General features: G+C 41.1%; 1 protein-coding gene across 7 annotated transcripts in view; it reads right to left on the reverse strand.

Moving 5' to 3' along the window:
* Nucleotides 1-23163, reverse strand: part of GRID2 (glutamate ionotropic receptor delta type subunit 2) — an 802847-nt gene that overhangs the window by 167936 nt on the left and 611748 nt on the right. For all 7 annotated transcript variants that reach the window (XR_014538421.1, XR_014538422.1, XR_014538423.1 and 4 more), the window contains exon 10: nt 12311-12508. Coding sequence is in view for 4 of the 7 variants with exons in the window: in XM_083571111.1 (XP_083427237.1) it covers nt 12311-12508 (198 nt within the window). In the remaining 3 variants the exon portion in view is untranslated. The remainder of the gene's footprint in view (nt 1-12310; nt 12509-23163) is intronic.

Raw genomic sequence — 23163 nt, forward strand, 5'->3', positions numbered from 1 at the left:
TGAGTAGTTTAGGACTTCTGTCAAATTAAGGTCTTGTGCTGTCAACTTAGAAATGAATTCCACTCTGCTCAACAGGACTCACTCACCAGTGCTTAGGGTCGCAGCCTTAACCGATTCACCTGTTCCCTTTTATTTAAATACATTTGCATGATGCCCAAGCCGCCATAGCCTTTTGAGATACTGAAGAAATAATTTACAATTTAAAGTGAGTGTGTGAGAGAGAACATACGGAATCTGCTTTCTACCAAAACTACCGTATTTTTCTTTGTATAAGATGCCCTCTGTTTGGGGGGACTCCAAATTAAGAAAACACCCCTCAGCACTACCTGTGTATAAGACAAGCCCCAATTTTAAACCTAATTTTTTGGTTAAAAAACCTAGTCTTATACATGGAAAAATACGATAATCTTTATGAAAAATATTTAATGTGGCATTTCTACAAAACAACTCCAGTGGGAAAAGTGGGCTGATTTTTGGAATGTGAACTATGATTTTAGTTATGATTTTAACCCCTTTTATAGTTTTGTATCCAAGTCTATGCACTTCCTGATTGAGCAGAATATTGATTCAATCAAATGCATTTGTGATTATTCTAGAAGTTTGTTTGCTGCACTAAACTATTGGTACCTCTGAACAATTAATCCTAAACCTTTTAAAGGCTTTGCATTTTTTCTTAGACTGAGTTTGACGTCTTATATAAGATCATCTTTGATAGCCATAAACCTAACATGAACTACCTAAGAGCTAATTGGGTTCATGATTCAGAATGCAACAATGGAAAGATGCCATTAAATCATTAACCATATCATCTGTTGTCTTAGGCTCATTCAGCAAAAAGTTGTACTTGAAATTCACCGGCCTTCAAAAAAGCCTTTTGTATATAAGAATTTTGAAAAATAAGTGGTGCAGATATGATGGCTTACAAGAGACTCTCATCTGTATAATTTGGAAAGGCCCTACTATTGTGTCCTTTTAGAAAGAGACCATCGACATAAATAACGTACTCCTGTCCTTCAAGTCAGAACTCTCATTTAAACATCTTTTTTCTGGGACACATCCTTGAAATCTGGAAGCTCCAAAAATCTACTATACTCTGCACTGCCAGAGCATCATTTGTAGCAAAGCATATTATGTTACAGTTCTGGTAATCATGTCCTTTGCCTCTAATCGAAAATTGGGTTGAAGACCTTTAAGACTTCTCCATTAAAAAAATGAATCATGTACTGTAAGACAGAGAGATCAGATAAATTTAATGCAATTTGGCAGCCTTTTCTAGAGTTGTTTTCTAATTGAATGTTACTCTTTTGCTGAGGTTTCACCCATGCACAAAAAGATCTTTTTAATTTAATATTTTCTCATTATGTCAAAACTCTGCCTTTTTTCCGAAAACCAAATGCATTCTATTGGGAAATGTTGACTGGTTAAAGGAATAGATGTGGGGAGTAGTGGAGGGGGGTTATTTTTGTTTTATCGCCAAATGAGAAGATAACAACACTGTTCTCATCTCTCTTATTGTACTATCAGATTTTGTGTTAAACTCCTATTGATGTGAAATAACATATTTGTGATAAAAGAGTGCTTAACTGTGGATGGACGATGCCAATAGGCCTTTTGTTGAGTTGTTTGTTATACTTCTGTTTCTTCAGAGAACTCCTTTCCTGCCCTTCAACCCAACACAGATCATCAAGGCAGTTCTCAATAATAAAAGTAGAAACCAAAATTCAAAACATGTAAAACCAGATCAATAAACACAAATCAATAGCACCAACATAAAAATAGCTGTGAAAACAGCAGCAGCAGCAACATTTTCTGAACTGGATCAGCTTGCTCCAAAGCTCCTGCACCAGAAAAGGGTTTAGGGATTCTACTATATACATTGGAGAAGCAGGGGTGTGGATGAGCCCAAAGTCAGGCAGGTGTCAAGTTTTAAGGTAGCAAATTAGGATAAGAAAGCAACAGCCAGGCATTCTTCTCACACTGAAAGAGGCATATTGATGATGGGTCTCAAACCCTTGGTGAGTTAGGAACTTCCCCTGCAGATTGCTCTGGCTGATTGAGTGGACTTGACCAATAGTGGGTCCAACTGTCAAGAAGGCAGGAGAAGAAAAGGCTAAGGAGTAAACCAGGCTTCCTCAACCTCGGCCTACAACTCCCATGATCCTTAGTGAGCAGGACCAGTGGTCAGGGATGATGGTAATTGTAGTCTCAAAACATCTGGAGGGCCGAGGTTGAGGAAGCCTGGAGTAAACCATACACAAATCCAGAGAGGAATACCTAAGATGGTTGGAAGGTGCCTTGTACGTCTCCTTCCAGTGACTCCTGCAACCAAACTGGTGCCAAACGTATCGTTTTGCTTTCCTTTGGACCACATCAGCAAGGCCAAGAGGGGGCTCTTTTCATCTGGGCAACCCTGGACCTCCAAACTCTGCCCAGGCTTGCACCCTGGGGAGGCCACTTCAGTGCCACTAGAACAGAGGTTTGACTTCGCCCCCATTGTCTTTCGTGATAGATGCGGATGCTGACAACAACGACTTAAGTTACATCATACAACCCCCCCCCCCAATTTTAGTATGCATATTACTTCACTTATTTAAAAATGGAGTAAGCCATCCCTGCAGGGTATGAGACACTACTGCTGCATGGAGTGCTGGACTTCTACCCCTGTTCTGAAGGCACCACTAATTCCACAACTATTTTATGCTGAACCTGAATGCAATACCTCCCTCTTACTGCTGATTACTGGCTTAGCACAACTACAGTTTCCTTTTTTAACAGAGCTCTCTGATGCATGCCTGCAATTGGAGAACTGCCTTTTTTAATCCAAAGAACCACACATCCTGTCTGAAGTGAATCAGAACTTTGATTACAAATTTATTACAAAAGAGTACAATATACTGTTGGTTTTCCTTTGTCTTGCGGATGTTCTGGTTGCAAAGTAACTTCAGAAAAATGAACATCTCCCGACATCCCTGGCAGATGTTAAATAGCACCTGAAAACGAAGTTACTATACCATATGGCTACCTGTCCTATACATAACCACGCTGCCTTTGTTCCTTCCAGACCCATTTAAGATATGAAGAAGGCTATTAATACATCCCTTGATCTAACCAGCTTACTGCTCAGCACATCTCAAGAGACAGCAGTCACAACTTCAGTAGGTGTTATTTTAACTTTCTTTTCACATGTGCCATTATAATTGCAGCAAAAGCCAAAGATGGTGTTTAAGGCAGTCATGTTAATGTGTTGTGCTTTTTTTTCTTTTAAGGAAATTAAATACTGAATAAGTGACTGACTGTCCTTTTTTGAAATATGAAAAAGAATATTTAAATGCTCAAAAAGCTTCTACTCATTTGAAGTAATGAGCTTTGCCTGTGATTGAAGCTGTGTGAAGCCCTTTATTGGAAGCTGAGCAGAGTGGAGGTGGGGGCAGGAAGAATGTGTGAATGGTTGGATCTGATCAATCAACATACAACTGTATTGAACATTGGGGATTTTCTTTCATCTCTGCCTAATGATGGCAATGTATCCTCCTTGCCACTCTGTAAAGTGAAATGTATCCAGCATCTAAAGTCTCACAGAATGGTCTGTGTAGGAAAGAGGAATGGATCCCCTTTGACTGTTCTATATATTCAGGCCCATTGATCACTAAAGGTTTTCCTGGACATATCGGCTTGAGGGGACCAACATTTTTCTATCATGAGAAAAATACTACATATACTGGTACATTAACCTAGCATATCAGGGAGAAGGTGAGTCTGAATATGGTACTTGTGCATGTACAAGGAATATTTAAACATTCAATCTCGAAGCCGCAGCTTGAAGACTGACATTTATTTATAAAAATATTTGCATATACCATGATTTGATTTTAGAAAAATCCAAGTGCCTCACTATATATGTGGGAATTTAAGTTGAGTGGTTAATGTGCATAACAATTGACCACTGCACATATTCACCAGGCCTAATGGAGAATGTGCAAATAATCCTTCCAGGAAGAGGGCATTGTGCACATTTCCTGGACAATATACATAATTTCCAATAGGCTTTTGGAAAGATGTATGAGGCTACCACCTTGCTGAATCTGATTGGCCTGGCTCTGATCTGTGCTTAGGTGGGTGCCTGAGAACCACATGCACACCATTCTGGAAATCCCTGACAAAAGAAAGGTGAACATGTAAGAACATAAATAAAATTAACAATGTAATTCATACCCTCCAAGTGTCCCTATTTTTCAGGGACAGACCCAGAATTACAGAAGCTGTCCCGGTTTTCCTTATTCCTCTCCTCCATGTCTCAGAGAACAATTAGAAGTGGTCTCTCTGTGTGTTTGCGTAGGTGCAAAAACCGAGTCTTGTTTATCCTGATAATAAAATACCTGCACTAAATGAAGAGAATAGTGATGCTGGCATATGAAGTCCTTCCTATAATTTTGAAGGAAAGGTCACCAATCCACTTTAAATTCTTTTCTTATGAAACACAGGGAGTGTTGATTCCTTTATTGTAAAAGGAGCTTTACATTGTCTACTCAGAAGTAAGTCCCACAGTATTCCCAGTTAACTGGGTAAAGACTGGGCAGCCTTACACTGCAGGCCCAAGCATTTTTACTGAGAAGTAAGACCCATTGAGTTCAATAGCATTCTTACAGTTTCCAGGGACTCGAGGCAGCTTACAGCTAAAATTTTATTTCATTCTGTTTATCTGTGGAAGGTGTTGTACACAATCCCTTCCCTCACGCATTTTTTTTCTTTACAACAGTCCTGAGAGGTAGGATTGGTGGAGAGGTTGTAATTGGCTCGATGTAGATGTATATATGACATCTACACGTTCGGCCAGTTAAAACATGGGAGAAGCTTCCTGATGTAGAATGGGATATCCCTATTTTCATCTGAGAAATTTTGGAGAATATGTAATATTATTATTCATCATTATGGAGAACAAAATGGGGCACAAACATAAAATTTATTTTTAGAAAACCTAAGCTATAACAAGACAGCAGATCAGAAGCAGCGCTGCAAAAAAACTTTAAAATGCAATACATATCCTGTCTGTCAGCTCAACCCAGATCAACCCATTGGAAATTCTCTCAAAAACAAATACATCTCTACCCGGCAACAAAATGCCATAAAGGAATGATCAATGGCCTTTAGTGCCACAATTCACTAGACAATTTGCAGAACTATACTTTGTCCAATAAACAGTCAGTAAAGGTAAAGGGAACCCTGACCATTAGGTCCAGTCATGGCCGACTCTGGGGTTGTGGTGCTCATCTCGCTTTATTGGCCGAGGGAGCCGGCGTACAGCTTCCAGGTCATGTGGCCAGCATGACTAAGCCGCTTCTGGCGAACCAGAGCATATTACGGAAACGCTGTTTACCTTCCCACCGAAGCGGTACCTACTTATCTACTTGCACTTTTATGTGCTTTCGAACTGCTAGGTTGGCAGGAGAAGGGACCAAGCAACGGGAGCTCACCCTGTCACGGGGATTCGAACCGCCAACCTTCTGATTGGCAAGTCCTAGGCTCTGTGATTTAACCCACAGCGCCACCCACGTCCCTAAAACAGTCAGTAGATACCTTCATTAATTGGGTTCCCTCAGATATCCAAGTTCTACTTGATTTCACAGGAACTAAAACCTGAAAATCACCAGTTTCTCCTGTAGTTTAGTTCCTGATAGCCCCTTCACAAAAACAAAAATCTCAACTTTTTGAGATGGTTGTACCACCATGGCACTATGGTGGTGTAATCAAGTGGCAACCACTGACGTAGCCACCCCCTTGATGCAGATCTAATTTGGCAAAGGGATGTAGCTTAGCACGAGAGTTGAGAAGGTCCAGATTCAATCCCCAGCATTTCCTGATAAGGCTGGGACAGACTCCTAACTAAAAACTCTGGAGAGCTGCTGCCAGTCAGTGTAAACAATACTGAACTAGATGGATTCAGTATAAGGCTGCTTCCTATTCTATACTGTGCTATGCTATGCTAATAGAAGGCATTCCAATAGGAAATAATCATATGATCTGCCCAACCATGTGATCTGGACAACAAAAAGTGAGATTGGCACTTGCACTGCTTTGGCTGTGACATGGAGCCCAAACCATACCGAAATGGAGAGACCTCCCCCTGAGTTTCTTAATCTCTGCCATAACATTTCATTGAGGCAGGAATAAGGCCACACTGAAATCCTACTGCTTGAAAAGCAATTGTCTGAATCTATCATATGTGAGAACAGAATGTGAGTTCAAGCATGTTGTGGATTTAAAATTATGATGTAGAACAGAGTATCCCAACCTGGTGCCCTATAGGTTTTTGGACTACAACTCCCATCAGCCTGAACCAGCACAGTCAATTGCCAGGGGTGATGGGGCCTGTAGTCCAAAACATCTGGAGGGCACCAGGTTGGGGGAAGGTTGCTGTAGAACAATTGCAACTATCCATTTGTGAATATCCAATTTATGTTTTTGTAGAAGCACTTTCCCAGTATTGAGGTTCACTTCCAAAATGACATTAATTGCTTGTCATTTACATTATTAGTTCAAAGAGTAAAACAAGGTTTCATTTGTTAGAAAATAAACAGTAGCAAAATGTGAGTCACTCTTCACAGTCAAGGTGAGAGCAGTCATCACTGTCCAGGTGAACTAGCCTGATTTCTGATAGGCGTGGCACCCCAGTGACCATGTTGTGACTGCTCAGAACTTGTGCCAAGCATTCCAGTGGTGGTCCATGGCATCACTGAGATCCTGAAGGGAAGCATTTCTAATGATATGCAAATAAAGTCAAATTAGCTCAAAATTGGAAAGGAAGAAATGTGAAAATGCCTATCATTATCCTGTCAAAATTAATCAGAGAAACAGCAGTTTGTACAAGCCAAGGTTTGCTAAGTGATCCATGGGAAAAAAGAAGATAAAATATGTGCAATTGTGTCAATATTTAGATGCAAAGGTGCCAGTTCGAAGTATAAACATATAAAGTGGGGCATACAAGCCTCTTATAGTGACTGTGAAAACATCACCCAGTATCAGTTTTTAGCATATCATATCATCCAATTTGCTTAACAAATTTAATGCAACATTAATCAAAGATAAAGTTAATTTATTAACATAGACTGCAAGGGATCGCTTTCTAGCTTTAAAATTAACAAGAATTAGTGATAGCATAGTTAGTTAAAATATGTGGACCACATCATCATCACCATTACTATTATTAGTACTTATCAGATTTATTGGCTGATGTTCAACAGAAAATATCAGAGTGATGAACAATAGTTACACAGCAAATATTGTGCCCACATATAAAATACAACTAACTATAATAATAATAATAATAAAAACACAGCATCAGTATTAAACATCAAAATCACTAAAAAACCTAACAAGAGTTGCAACAACAATAGTGGTACAACAGGGCCTGGCCAATCCAGTTACTTCCTAATGCTTTCATAAAACCACAAATCTTCACAATGCCACCAAAACTAACCAATGAGGTACTAAGCCAAGCAGCCTGAGGGAGGGAATTCCATCATGCGGGCACCACCACCAAGAAGGCCTTGTCATGGGCCACTGCAGTGGAAACTTCACTCAACAACAGGAACACCAAAAGGGCACCCTACAGCAGATCTTAACTGGGAGATTGCTGCATGTACTGACTAGAAAGTGGAAATGACAAACGTGTAGCAGTTCACCTCACATTGAAAGTGGCATGGGGGAAAACCTGCCCAATATGTGTGACAAATTTTAACAAAAGTAGGTCTGCATATAGTGAGTTTACGTCCTGTCCTTAAATAACAAGCATCTGCAGTGAGTTATCTTGACCTGATTATTTCATGCAGGCACCTGTAACTTGAGAAAAATGCTAAGGTTGCTGCTGGTTACTGAGAGGTGGAGGCTGAGACAATGGGTAGGTGGGAACAGTGCAAGCAGAGCAGGGGGAGTATCTGATTGGCTCTGCCTCTGAGACTGAGACCTCCCTCTTCTGCCTTGCCCCTTCCCCTCTTGGTAGAAGAAGAAGTAGAAGAGTTTGGATTTGATATCCCGCTTTATCACTACCCGAAGGAGACTCAAAGCGGCTAACATTCTCCTTTCCCTTCCTCCCCCACAACAAACACTCTGTGAGGTGAGTGGGGCTGAGAGACTTCAAAGAAGTGTGACTAGCCCAAGGTCACCCAGCAGCTGCATGGGGAGGAGCGGAGGCGTGAACCCGGTTCCCCAGATTACGAGTCCACCACTCTTAACCACTACACCACACTGGCTTTCTGCAATGACCCTGTCATTGGAAAGCCAAATAGGCAACACCTCCATACCACATCCTGCCCCACTTATAGCTACTGCTTTGAGCCCTGGAGGTTTAATCCCTCCAAACACTGGCTGATATTGGAGGAATGCAGCTCACAGATAACCCTCCAACTCATCTTGAATATGAGTAGGCACAGAATCTTTTACTTACCGATCTGGATCCTGAGTTATAAAGGCTCAAATGGTGAAACAATGGGAGGCTCTCCCAGTTCTTTCTCAAGTTAGGGGTGCCTGCATGGAATCATCAAGTTGCTAACTCCCTGCAGATCCTTGTTATTCCATAATGTTGTGATCTTTGGCCCTAGTTACATCTTGTGTTTGCAATCCAGGACGTGGGGGAAGTGAAATTCGTTTGACTTCTCAGAGGGTAAATGTGAATAACAGAGGTCTGGCCGATATAACATTAATGCATGCAAACAGCATGTTGGGAAAAACCCTCAACCCAGCTCAAGTTTAAAAAAATAGCACTACAAGAGTTGCACTGCAATTGTAAACATTTATGATATTTATCTATATGAAAAAAGCTCCAGTTGGCCAGAGCTCTGTTTTAAAATATCTGATTTAGTTGCTTATTCATCACAGAATTATGATGAAAATGTGATTAATTTAACAGGCCAACAGACTGATAAATGCTTTGCACCATAAGGCTAAATAAACAAGAGGAGCATCATCTCAGTCTTGCTGGGAACTCTAGAAGGTGGGAGTTCTCACACATCTTGGAGAAAATGCCACACAGGTGCAACACATCAAGCCCTGCTCTATTTTAATGCGAAAAAATTGTACTTGCCATGGCAACTGCCACCTCCTGAAGTATGGCTCCTGCAGTGGCACCTTTGAAATCTGACACGCCCCCTCAGCGAGGTGCTCTCAGCAGCCTGTTGTGCAAATGCTACTATTTTCCACACCATTTGTGTGCAGGCATAATTTGATGACTCAGCGTATCCTCAAATGCCATGATCCATGCAAGCTCAAAGACACCACCACAGAAAGCAATGTGCGATGGAACATCAGCTCAGAATTGGTTGAACTGGCTGCTGTGTTAAGCTGCAGTCATGTTGGACTGACAGTAGGGGCGGTGGTGGATTGGGCTGAGGTGCTCTGCCAGCATCACTCCACCAGCATGGAGCTACTTATCTCATGCACTGAATGTGCGGACGGAAGTGCTTCTGGTCTGAGCCTGACTGCTGTGCCAGAACCACGGCTGATGTTGGCTACAGGGCTGCAGATGTGTTGGCCCCACCTCTCCATTCTTCCCCGCCCTGGCTAGGATTTGGATTGCATTGCCAGACAATGCCGGGCAATGCAGAACTGATGATATGAACACAATGGACTCTCTTGTCTTTAGCATCAGTTAACTGTTATTTAATTTAATGATATGCTGACTGGTGAGAGGGCTTACTTGGTGGTGGCTCCTCATTTGAGGAACGCCTTCCCTGGTGATGATCACCTGTCTCCCTTAATATCAAGAGAGGAGAGTGTTCTTGTGCTCAAATCCTGCTGGTTTCCCACAGGCATCTGGCTGGCCACTGTGAGTACAGGATGCTACACTATATGAGTCAGTGGCTTTTAGCTCAGTCAATGCAGCATAGCAACTAAGTCAAGGTTTGGCTTAGCATGTCATCTGAACCTGGTTTAGCTTGATCTTCCTAAACCACAAGCTGCATCCAAGGTTTGTTTTCGGCTACAGATTTTGGTTAAGGAGGAGAGAGCTTAATCATGAACTTGGGACCGGATGATACACTAAGCCAAACCTTGGCTTAATTCCCACGCCACACTGAGCTAAAAGGACAAGGAAGGAGCAAAGCTTCTTCCTGAGAGCCAGCACATCTGCACAGTTCCAGTATGCCATAGTTTGGCTTACTACGCTAAGTGAACGAGGCAAACACATAGACATCTGTGAGAATTGTTATGGGCACCCATCTGTCCCAAGAGACAGTGGAGTGGGTCTCCGGGGGTGAAGTCAAACCGCTGCATTAGCAGCAGCGAAGTTACCTCCCCAGGGTGCACACCTGGGCAGGCAGTGTGTATGGAGATCCTGGACTGTCCAGGCAAGACCTCCTCTTGGCCTTTTCTGATGTGGTCCAAAGGAAAGCAGAGCAATGCATTTAGCACCAGTTTGGCTGTAGGAGTTGCCAGAAGGAGGCATACAAGGCACCATCCAACCATCTTAGGGACTCCACTCTGCATCTGTGTAGGAATTAGTCTTTAGTTTTTTCTTCTCCCAAAGATATTCCACAAGGCAGTGGAAGTTTAGGGCTAAAGTTTTTCTTCTTCTAGATGGGCTACATTCCCAGGTTTATGAGACCCATCTGCCCCTCACTTCCCTCTACAGCATGTGAAGAAACCACCTTCTTGACCATTGGACCCACTATTGGTCTTTCCAGCTCAATCTGCTGAAGCCTCTCTTTGAATGCAGGGGATGACCCTAACTCACTGAAGGTTTGAGACCCAGCAGCTACTCTCACCCGGTTTACTCAGCCAGTCTAAGCCATTCCCGGGGTATGTCTGCTGTCGCACGCTGACAGCTTCTAGGAGCCACAGGTGATAGTTGAGTGCAGGGTGGGGACCAAAGGTGGAAAAGCTACCCAAGAAGTAGCACAACGTAATACCCACCAGAGGAACTATCCCTCTCCTAACACCCTCCCACACACATACATAGAAGGTCATATGTTGTTGTGAGCAGACAGCTTCAACATATTTTCTTCACTTAACCATGAAATCACAGCCTACTGGATCACACAACACCCCCCTAAAAAATGATATAACTATGACACTGTAGCTAAAGTTCTGAGAAGCTTCTATGAAATATTTGAGGCATGGTCAAAGTGGCACTTCCACATGTACCCACATCTCTGACACAGCTGATTCCTAAGCCATCTTCCTCAAGGTAAGTTTCCATTACCTGAAATGACAAGCTTTATGTTGAACCTTGAGTTCTGCATAGATTCAGTCCAGGGGAGAGAAATATGCCGAGGATCAAATGTGAAATGAACAGTGAATATATTATGCTTATTTCCTTTAATTTATTTGTTGTGGTAAACATTTAATGCAGAATTAATTAGAAATGGATGGCTTATTAATTACAGATTAGACTGTATGTGCCCAATTCACACATCTACACAACGTAAATGTTATTGTGCATCAATAAAACATTTTCCGTTGATCGTATACCTCAGTTATTATTCATAGCTATCAATACTTTTCTCTAAGTGCTCTGCATTATTTATGTAATGTGCTAGCCGTTAAAGCTCATGCCATATTTTTCTCCCCAGAATGGTTTGCCCTGCTTGCTTAGAGCTCGTTTTGACAAATTGGCCAGTGATACTAGGAGTGCAGCTTTTGCATCCTTTTGCTGATGCTCTTTCTCTTTGCCTTCTTGGTGCAAGTGAGGGCAAAGAGGGCTCAAGCACATGTTTGAGGTTTGGTGCTTCACTAACCCTAGTGAAATTCTCAAATCTAATTGCACCACAAGTGGAGGCTGCGTTAACACATACTTGGTTAAAGGAGCCTAGGGAAAGGGGAGCTCAAATTTAGACATGTATTAATTTTTTGGCATTGGATTAGTTTCCCAGATACATTTTTTCTCTGCATTTCCCTGGGGGAAAGCATTGGGACAAGAGGAATTTTGGAAATGCCCACAGACGCAAAACTGAATCTTTAGCGTCATTGGCCCAGCCCTTCCAATAGAGATTTAGCAGCTGTCTTCTGTTTTATCCTTTAAAGTCTTCTGAAAACCTTTCTTTATGACCAGGCTCATGCAGACAATTAAGATAAACATCTGCTGTAATAGTTAGCTGGTGATCTGTTTTATATTTTTATTAGGTTTTTTTATTGCGTATATATAATAGTTGTAAAGAGCTTTGATTTTTTTAAAATAAAATTGTGCTATACAAGTATTTTTTAATAAACAAACAAACAAGTACAAAATGCAAGGTGTGTAAATGAGAAGGGACTACAAAAAGATAAAAGGTAGATATTTGTCTTCTATATATTTTAAGGGAATAATTACCTACATCCTTACCTTAAATACTAGTTCCCCTATCAAACCGTTCCAGGTCCCATTCTCCAGGGGGCGCCCATACTTGTGATCTGGAGCAACATAAATTTCATACGTGAAGCCAAGGTATGTGGATAAGGATTCTAAGACATCGATGGAAAAGCCCTGGTATTTCTTTGGTTTCCCCAAAACATTTTCTGACACCATCACAAATGGCTCCTCCTAAACAGGGAAGAAAGAGAGGCATCTGAAGTTGTAGCAATGTAATGACTTTTTGCACTGACTGCAATGGAAAGAAACGTTTTCAAAAACTTGTTTTCTGTTGTTTCTATGATTCTATGAATTATTGTTACAATGCTGCACCACTTTCCATAGCAGCACAGCCTTCCACAGTTGTTATGCAAACCAGGGCAGTGTCAAATTGCTATCAAACTTTCTATCAGCAGCATCATGAGGATCCCTGCTAAAAACACAGCAGATAATCCAGCTACTCATGTCAAACCATCTTTCAAGATTCCCTTTAGCTGGCCTTTGGCAAGTTGTTATGTCTCAACTTCGGTTCCTAAGCTGTATGCTGACAGCTGCCACCCAGACTGGTTGTGAAAAGGAATAAAAACTTCGAACCATGTATGCATAGCATTTTGCACTTTAAAAAAATTCATTTTTCAAAAATTCATTTTTCAAAAGTAAGTTTTTAGTCCCCAAAGTTCAGGGAAGTGGTTCAAATTCTATCTGACCCCAGAGTCCTCTGCGACTGGACTTAACTGTCAGCGGTCCTTTACCTTTACCTTTTTATGCATGGTTTATTGTCTGTGTGTTTGGCTGCTTGGTTTTAAGTAATTTTGGGTTTCCCTGGGCAAGATAAAGCAACTAAGAAATTTAAATAATAATAATAATAATAGCCTCTACAATTTGTTTTTTATATTGAATATGCTCTGTGTATGGTTTTGTTATTGTTTGTATGGTTCTGTGTCAGTTTGTACATATGCTTGTGATAAATGAATAAAAAACTATAAAATAAAATATTTTCTCATCCTTTGTATACCCAACTAACTATTGAATTCTGCAGGACAAGGCATCCTGCAGGTACAATTCTATTCAGTCATTCTGCATGGTGTCATGATCAGGCCTTCCCTGTGGTGGCAACTAACCTTTGGACATACACAATTTACACTTTCTTTCAATGACTGTTGCAAACTTTCCTGTTTCAACAAGTCGTTTAAGTGGAGATTTTTATCCCAACCCATATTTTTATAGGATTCGAAATTGTTTTGATGTTTGCAATTGTTTCAGCTGCTCTTATATGTGTAACTTTTGAAAATTGTTTGAACTGTTTTAATACAAGCAATTGCATTAGATATGTTTTTATTGTAATGTGGAATTGCTTTGAGAAGTTCATAGGAAGCAATTCATAAATTAAATTAAATAACAACAATGGTTTAAAACAAGAAACTTCTATCAATCTGCAGCAGCCAAAAGTAGACATTATTCAACAAAAGGATCGCATTAAATAGTCATCCAACATAGTTTTATTATAATCGCATGAAACATGATCTCAAAATAGGTTATTAGAAATGAAAAGGGAGAATCATTTCAGTTTTCCTCAGCAACTACTCCCTGCCACATACAAAAATAAAAATACCAGAAATATTACGCCACTGAAAACCTGTGTGCTTATTAAAGAAAAGCAAATAATAAATTAGTGATAGCCATTAAGGTGTCAGATTCCCCATGCAATAAATCTGATAAGCTAGAGTAAATGAGATCTTACACACACACACATCTTTGTAGTTTATCAGTCCAAATATATTATGCAGTGTTTCCTGGATCTCTTTGGAAGGGGAAAATGGGTGGTTTAAGAGACGATGTTTCATATATTAGGATGGATTTATTCACATCAGTTGTCAGGTTTATTAGGTAATAGTGGCTCATAATTCAGAATTAGAATTTTGTTAGTCAAAATTGCATGCTAATTGTTCATCAGATTTATAAGACAGTTTGAAGCATGCAAGCAGCTTTGTATTAGATTCTAAGATTTCATTAATGAATGTGCAACAGCTGGCAAGTAAGGAAGTTCAGACTGGTTTCCATTGTGTGAGACACAGACAACAGGAATTTGATTTCAGAAAGGCTTTTGACAAAGTCCTCCATGATATTTTATGGAGAAGCTGGTAAAATGTGGGCTGGATAGATAACTGTAGGTGGATTTGTAGCTGGTTGACTGACCAAGCCTAAGGAGTGCTCACTAATGGTTCCTCATCATTCTGGAAAAATGTGACAAATGGGGTGCCACAGGGTTCTGTACTGGGTCCGTTGTTCAACATCTTTAATAACAACTTGGATTAAGGAATTGGCACAACACTCATCAAATTTGCAGATGACACCAAACTGGGAAGGGTAACTAATGCCACAGAAGACAGAATCAGGATTCAAGATTATTTTAACAGATTGGAGAACTGGGCCAAAACTAACAACTTCTACAATTAGGCAGAAATAACCAGCTGCGCTGACATAAGGTGGACACATAGCTTGCCCGCAGTACATGTGAAAAGGATCCAGGGGTAGACCATTGGGCTGCATCAATGGAAGTATAGTGTTGAGATTAATGGAAACCATAGAACGACTTTGTTCTGCCTTGGTCAGACCACACCTGGAATATTGTGTCCATTTCTGGGTACCACCATTTAAGGAGGATATTACAACCTGGAGTGTGTGCATAGGAGGGCTCCCAAGATGATAGAGGATCTGGAAACCAAGCTTTATGAGGAATGGTTGAAGGATTTGGGTAAGTTTAGCCCGGAAAAGAGGAGACTGAGAGGAGATATGAGAGCCATCTTCAAATATCTATAGGGGTGTCACATGGAAGATGGAGCAAGCTCGTTTTCTCCTGCTTCAGAGTAGGACCTGAACCAATCGATTCAAGTTACAAGAAAGGAGATTCCAACTAAATATAAGGGAGAACTTTCTGACAGTAAGAGCTGTTTGACAGTGGAACGGACTTCCTCAGAAGGTGGTAGACCCTCCTTCACTGGAGTTTTTTAAGCAGAGGTTGGATGGCCATGTCTCTGGGATGCTTTTGTTGAGATTCATGCATTGCAAAGGGTTGGATCAGAGGACCCTTGGGGTCCCTTCCTACTCTACAATTTCATGATTCTAACTGACCCCACAAACATTGCAAGATATTAATATTTTTACTGAGCATGAAAACAGTAACTATACTTGGACTTTTTCAACCCTTGGACTATGACTACTTCTTGTAAGCCACACGACTTTTGTGGAGAACTTCTATCAGCATTCAACTCACCAATGAATCTTGAGCTGGTGATAATGATGAGTTGATGGAGGGGACATAACTCAGTGCCAGACCATGTCCCCCCCCCCAAGTAGTCCCCTTTCTCCCTGTTAAGGTCTTGTCTTTGGCAGGCCTCCAGCAACACCAGCACCTGGACATGGAGCCAATAATAAATACCTGGCAGGGACACGGTAACCTCTGGTGGGATAGATGCACACGATTCGTCCCCTACTATGGTGCTTGACTTTTAAAAGGTACCAAGGTGGCAGGGATAAAGCCTCAGGCAAGTGACTAAGGCATCACTGCAGTATTTTACCCTGGGAAAAGCTTCACATCTTGATTTTGTCTTTTAAAAAGATATTTTAAAGTTTCAAAAAGAAAAAAATCAAATTTTTACATACACACACACTTGTTTACATTAAACCATAGTCCATATCAGTACCTATGGGGTTCCCTGAACCCCTGGACTTTCCACCACTTGGCTTCCAAAATTCATCTTCCTTTTTTAATCTAATTGCATTTATCCAAATTATTATACTTCCTTTTTATCCTTTGTTGTTTTAAATCCTAACATTTTTAGAATTTTACAGTGTTCTTTAATATATTCTATTAAGTTATGCCATTCTCTATTAAATTTGTTAACCTCTTGGTGCCTGATCTTCTCGGTCAGCCTTTCCATCTTCGCATTGTCCACCATCTTCATTATCCATTCTTCTTTCAATAGGGCTCTTTCTTCTTTCCATCCCTGAGCAAATAACATTCTTGCTGCTGTCGTTGCATACATAAACAGTACTTTCGTATCCTTCGGTAATTACCAAAAGAATTACATCTTGATTTTGTCAATGGTGTCGCCAGCCCGAGGCTGGTATAAAGAAGCCCCTAGTAACTGGGCTACTAGAAAATGCTTCTCAGCTGGACTACAGGTTTTAATTAACATGTCAAACATGTTTGATGATTACGAAAGCATACTTCTGTTATGAAGAGTTACTACCACTAGGCTTATTTTGCATACATCTATCTGTCATAACCTTTATTTGTTAGTTTCTTTGCACTGTCTTTCCATCTGACCTCACTGCTTACTGCCACTCCCCTGGGAATAAAACTTCATGCATTTGAGGAAGCAGGACTCCTATGGCAATAATAAATGTGTTAACTCTTCAAGTTGCCACAAGAGTCTTGCTCGGTTTTGCTGCAACAGGCAAATGCGGCCACCCCTCTGGAAATCTCAGCTGAGAGATTTTAGCTTCTCGCCGAAACCATGGAAACTGTCTTTATGACAATTTGCAATCCGATGTAATTGTTAATCCCCAGGGGTATATTTCAACAAATAACAGATGCAGATCGAAACCCAAAAATCTTTTTCCTCTTTCTCCTGGAGATAAAAGGGCAATTATTTTATTTCTAGCTAATGTTTGATGATGATCAGAATAAAAAGTGAACCTATCTGTTGATGGCTAGTGAGACCGCACAGCTGGAAAAGAAAAGAGAACTCAATGCGACAGTTGAGGAGGGATTTCCCCCCCTTTGGCCTTTTATGAGACCCAAGAATATACTGACACTTCATTACTCGGGGCATGAGTTCAGTTAGGGTAACATGAGTTTGCTAAATGGTTTCACAAACACTCTCATCAAATTATAGGGAATGTGCAGAAGTGATTTCTGCTGATTGTCGTTCACCGGCTCCCTGCTGAGGAATCAGAGGCGTTATCACCTTCTCTGTTCCCTGCAAGATATATCTGGAGATGAAGAGGAAGGGCCTCAGGAAAGAGAGTTTCATAAGACATTTCCTGATCAAAATAAAGAGCTCTCTTAATGCTAATTCACATATTGTGTGTGTATGGAAGGGGGCACCGTTTCCATTCTGGTAATGCTGGTCTTAATCCAGCACCCTGCAGCCTCAGAAAACCCTGCTTTAACCTCTTCTCACCCACCAGGCTGCCATTGTGCTTGATGTGCTGTTGTAAGACAAGATGCTCTAGCACAGCAGTACTGAGCAAAGCAGCATGGGACAGGGAAGGGGGCTAATGCTAAGAGCTTCTGAGCTCTATTCCAAGTCTCCTCAGTTATGTGGGTGTTGACGGAAGAGAGGCCCTTATTAGCTCTCTCACCCTGTACATATATGCAGGGCTTTTTTCTAGCCAGAACACAGTTCCAGCCCCTCTCAGGTGGGTGCCATTGCCATTCTAAGAGAACAAGGAAGGCATTTATGGTGAGTCCCAGCACCTCTTTTCTAGAAAAATAGCACTATGTATATGAAATACATTCCCAGGAAGGTTGGGGCAGTAATGTCCTTCCAGCACCAAGAAAAGTCCATTCTATTTGCCCAGGTCTTCTACCACATCAACTAGCTGGCTTTAATCTGTTATTTTTATTTTATTTTTGCTAGCTTTTAATGTATGTTTGTTGCTCTGCTGCATTCATTTATGTTTGTGACTGTATTGTTCATGTTTTGATTTTACTTTGATTTATTCGAGAGCTTGTGCTGAAGATCAGCATATCAATCTGCAAACAAACTTCTTTTCTGTAAGAAAAGTGGTACTTGAGCTCCTTTCACTACTTTCCTCTCAAGTCAGGTTTCCTAATTTCCCCAGCATCAAAGGGTGCCATTGTTTCTAACATCATTGTTCTAAAAAGCACAATGGAGGAGCACAAAAGGGATAGAGCTCATTAGTACAGCACATGTTTTGAATGCAGAAAGTCCCAGGGTTTAGTCCCTGGTATTTCCAGTTTAAAGGAAAAAGGATAGCTTTTGGGTAATGCAGTAGCTGAAAGCATGGTGGAGCTGCACCACTCACCTGACCTCCCTCTGGCTGTGTTGTTGCTGCATACCAGGGTGGAGGAGGACGGATGAGGTCAGCATGGTACAAACACAGCAGCAGGACCACTGTACTGGCTCTGCCACACATTTGCACCATGCCAGCCTCAGCACAGTCTCGTCCCTCTCCCTGTCCATCCTGATCTGCAGCAGCAACTCAGCTGGAGGGAGGTCAGGTGAACAGCGCAGCGCAGCCCACCACACTGTCTGGCACAGATGTGATGGAACCCACAATGTGGAACAGCCTCCTTTTGGAAACAAAGCATGTGGTTTCTGTTCTATATTTCTGGAATATGATGAAGACTTTTCTATTCACCCTGACATTTCCATGCCAACCAATGCCTAATGTGTGTCACCACAAAACACCGGATCCCACGTTTTTGTTGGGTGATAAAATAAATCCACCTTCTGCTTTCCCTACAAATTCTTGAGCTCTCATCTCTTTTAAACGATAGCAAATTGTCTGTTTTTTGTTGTGTTCTTTAAGTCAATACTTATCTCGTTGCAAATGGATGTCTCCCTTTAAAAAGGAAAACATCTTTTGAACATTCTGCCAAACACAAATAAAAGAGCAGAAAGAGAGAGGGAGAATGTTGATTGGTAAGAAATGGAAATGGAATCTACAGGGGTCCAGAGCACACAGTAAAGTTTGATCTGCAAATGCATGACCTTCTGTGCTCCTGTTGAAAGAAGTGGTGAGATCAGGTAATTAGACTGACTGTTAGTATTCACAGAGCATATTAAATGACCTCAGTGACTATCCTTTATATTTTTCTGATCATACCGGGATATGTTATTTTAATATTGATATTCTAATCCATTAAGATAAGCTCTGCAACAGAGTACAACTTTCTTTTCTGCTAGGAAATACAGCTAACACCTACTCACTACCCCACACAGAACTCTGCTCCTTTGATTTTGTTCATATAGGTAACAATTCACAAATGGTATCTCTCAGTGTTGGTTTTAAATGGGACATTTCACTTGAGGATCTCATTCTGTTACTCCAGTGGACCAGATATAAAACAGCCCACAATGATTGTATGCCATCATGCTAAATCACAGTTTAGTGTGACAAGTATTGTGCTCTTGCTTGCCCTTTCCTTCTTATGCAATGCCTGTGAGAATGGAAACTGCCCCCTTATTTTCAGTAAACAATGGTTTAAGAGTGTCATCCGAGGCTTAAATTGTGGTTAATGTTAACCATGGTTTGTTTTTTAAAAAAGAATCAGTCCCACAATTTATGGTTTGAATTGACCCATTTCAAGCATACCATATTTAACATTAACCACAGTTTAATTACCCAAATTACATGGCAAAATGTGTTTAATCTAAAATGGATGTGAAAGCTTCCAAACATTTTCTTACAACCACACTAGAGGCAGAGAGGGGAATGGAGAGTGCACGAGCCAAGGTTTGCCCAGGCTCATTTTCAGCATTCCGAACCATAGTGTGATGTCCAAATGCAGCCTAAGTGTTCCTTCTCTCCAAGTATACTTTCTAAGTCCCATCAGCCATAAGCATTGGCCATGCTGGGTAGAGCTGGTGGCAGTTGGAGCCCAACAACATCAAGAGGATGAAAGGTTCCCCATCCTTGCTTGCCTAAGACAAGCAGAGGAGAATTCTGAACACTCTAATTGCACTCTGTCCCAGTGGTGCTCAAAACACAGCCTCAAACTAATATTTAAAAAGTTTAAAATAAACCCACAAGCTGCAAGCATACATATTGATTTTAAGATTTATTAATTTTTGCCCTTTTCAAAAATGGTGGATGTTGGTGAGCTCCGAGAACTGAATGATGAGCTGCCACCCCTTCTTCCTCTCAGGCGACAAGGAGCAGACATTCAGTAAAAAGGAGGTACTTAGAAAAGTCAGAGTATCTGCAAACCACTGTTCAAATGCCAATTTCAAGCTTGTATGCCCTTGTTACCTTCTTTGACTTCTCCAAAGTTTTAGCTCCCCAAGTTTCAGTGTTAATCATTCTGGACTTTATTCCCCACAAGCTTTCAGAAAGAATATGGAGGCACCAATACTTCATTTTCTTGATTGCTTTATTGACCACTGTTCCATCGTTTACACTTGGGCAAAGAACGGCATAGCAGCTTGTTATTTTTAATTGAACAGCAAAATGCATTACCTTGATGTTGGGAATCAATGGCTAAAATTTAATTGAAACATTTAATATTCTAGTTACAGAAGCTCTACTGCCAACAATAAGATGGGTTTTTTTAAAAGTCTGAACAGATAATAGGCTAAAGGGAAAACACAAACATACACAATGAAACATCTTCTCCCATAAGCAGCTGGCCAAGAAAGACCATTAAGAAACGGTGGATATTAAGGCTATGTCTAGACAAGGCAGGAGTAGAGTAAATGAGAATGATAACTGTATTTCAGGACCTTGTTTTCTTATTACTGGCTTTGCTCTCAGGTCCCAGTGAATTTCAGACTCAAAGAAAAGTTTATGCAGACCACTGGCTCATTGGGCTATCTACCATCACTGCACTTTTTCCATGAGACTGCTGCCCTCTGTATGTTTTTGAACTATGGCCATGCTGTCTAGCAGTACAGGGGATTGTACTCCAAAACATACGGAGGGCACCAGGTTGGTGAAGGCTACTTTAAGCAATCAGGAACAAGGATCATGTACAGGATCCCCAAAGATAAGAGAAAAGCTCTCTTTCTGCAAACATCTCAAAGGGATTTGATGATCACAGTGGTTGGTGACAACCAAGCTTTTCATTCCCAGTTCTCTGCTAATGGAACCTATCTTAGAGGAAGCTTTTGAAAAAAGAAGTTGAAGGTCGAATGCCTGATTTCGCCACTAAGATCCCATTACCACGGCCCAGATACTGTTGCTGCTTTGGGAATCCTCCTCTCCACGCTTCGGAGGCTGAAACTTGACAGTTGCATGATTCTTGTGCATATTCTGGAATAGCAGTTACTCCCAGGGTAAGTGCTCTCCCAAAATATTTTTTCCAACTATATGCCATTGTCTCTCCCAGCTTTCAGTCACATTATATTTAGCTTTATTGTTTTCCTAATAATGGTCTCCATGTTAGTTTTCTGTTACATGTCACTGTGCAGTGCTTGGAATCACAAGACTCTGTTTACATTGCAAAGAGATTCCAGACTGTTGGAAGTCTCACAGGAGACGGGAGACGGATGTTGATATTACTAGTTTTTCTTTGTATCCGGTTGCCTCTCTGCTCTCACAGAGAGAGGATGTATATTTCTTTTCTGTTTGCGTAGTTAGAAATAAAACTCTTAGCAATGTAGCTCAGATTTCTCATCCTTCTGCTGCTGGATACTCTGTGTAACATGCCTGGAGCCTCATCAAAGGCTCAGGTCGTGAATCACCGTCAGAGGACTCGACCGGAGGAGTAGCTCGGTTGAACGCAAGTTCCGACACTCCACACCTCAAATTAATCTTTCTGGACCCACGCATTTCCAGGCAAACATTGTCTGTGTCCTGTTCTGGTCCTATGGCAAGGCTATCTCAGCACCATGGAGAGCTCCTAGTGCACAACTTGTTCTAACAAGGCTTGGAAGTGAAGTGAGGTCTTTTGAGCCCCAGTCTCCAGTCCTCCCATCCTATGTTCTACTATCTCTAGCCCATCTTTCCCAAGATCCCCCCTTGTGGAGAACTATAGCCTCTTAAAGGGTGGACCATCTGGCCTGACAGTGGGTACTTCTCCTGCATTCTAGATGCACTCCCTCTGTCAATGGACTGTAGGAAAACTTGGTCCCTCAGACCAACAGAAATATGCCTATGAGGGCACCTGTGAGTCCTGGAGATGTGACATCTGGTTCATTGGGCTACTACCTGCCAGCCTCAGTGGTCTCTTGATCACCAAGGAGCCAGAAATCTAGCCTGGTTCCTTATACGGCAGCACTGTGACCTCTGACTCTGTGTCCTGGGCTGGATCTAGGCATTGTAAACTTTGTATGAAAAATCACACTTGCAAGAATGGAACTCCACATCGCCATCTGGTGTCAGTGTTTTAATGCATACACATACAACACATATAAAACATTTCTCTTCACAAATCTAGCTGAGTTCTTGGTGACTACAGGACTCTGGAGTCCTGACAGTCTAAAACAATTTTCTTTCTGATGTAGGAGTGAATAACTTACTTTTAAGCACTTGGAAAAAGGTAGTCTCCACCTCTGTCCCTCTGAAATTCATGCACTGGGCACCAGTATGAACTAGAACTCCCTGACTGATTGTGCTCCATACGATTAAGATTAGAATATTCATTCAACCATGAATGCCTTGTCAACCTATAAAATGGCCTTAGAAAAAGTTTTTAACTGCAGTTAGCTGCTACACTGAAAGCAATTAGATCTGTTTAGATACAGGATTACCTGAGGATTTTTTTAGAAGTGCCAACAATTTCAAAACCCATATTACTTACTGTATGTTATCTGTTTTAAATTAAAAATGACTGCCTCCCAGGAATCTCATAAAGCATATTTCATCTTTAGTGACAGGTTCCAATCCAAGGCCTGGTGTGGCTAGAAAGAATAGCAAATAGCCAAGTGCTTCTGTCATGCATCAATCTTCATGATGATTTTATTCATCCAACAATAAAATGAGCCCATTTATCAGGGAGGCTGTAAATTACTAGCATTTCAGTTTTTCTTCATAGGTTTTTGCTAGGAGACAGCTGTTCTGCTCTCTTTTCTTCTGACTGAGATGTGAAGCAGAGAGAACAACAGAAAGCAAAGCAGAAAGTTCTGTTGCCTTGCCATCACCCAGTTTCTGTC

This window comes from Podarcis filfolensis (genome assembly GCF_964270895.1).
Source record: "Podarcis filfolensis genome assembly, chromosome: 9".
NCBI classification, from domain to species: Eukaryota; Metazoa; Chordata; class Lepidosauria; order Squamata; family Lacertidae; genus Podarcis; species Podarcis filfolensis.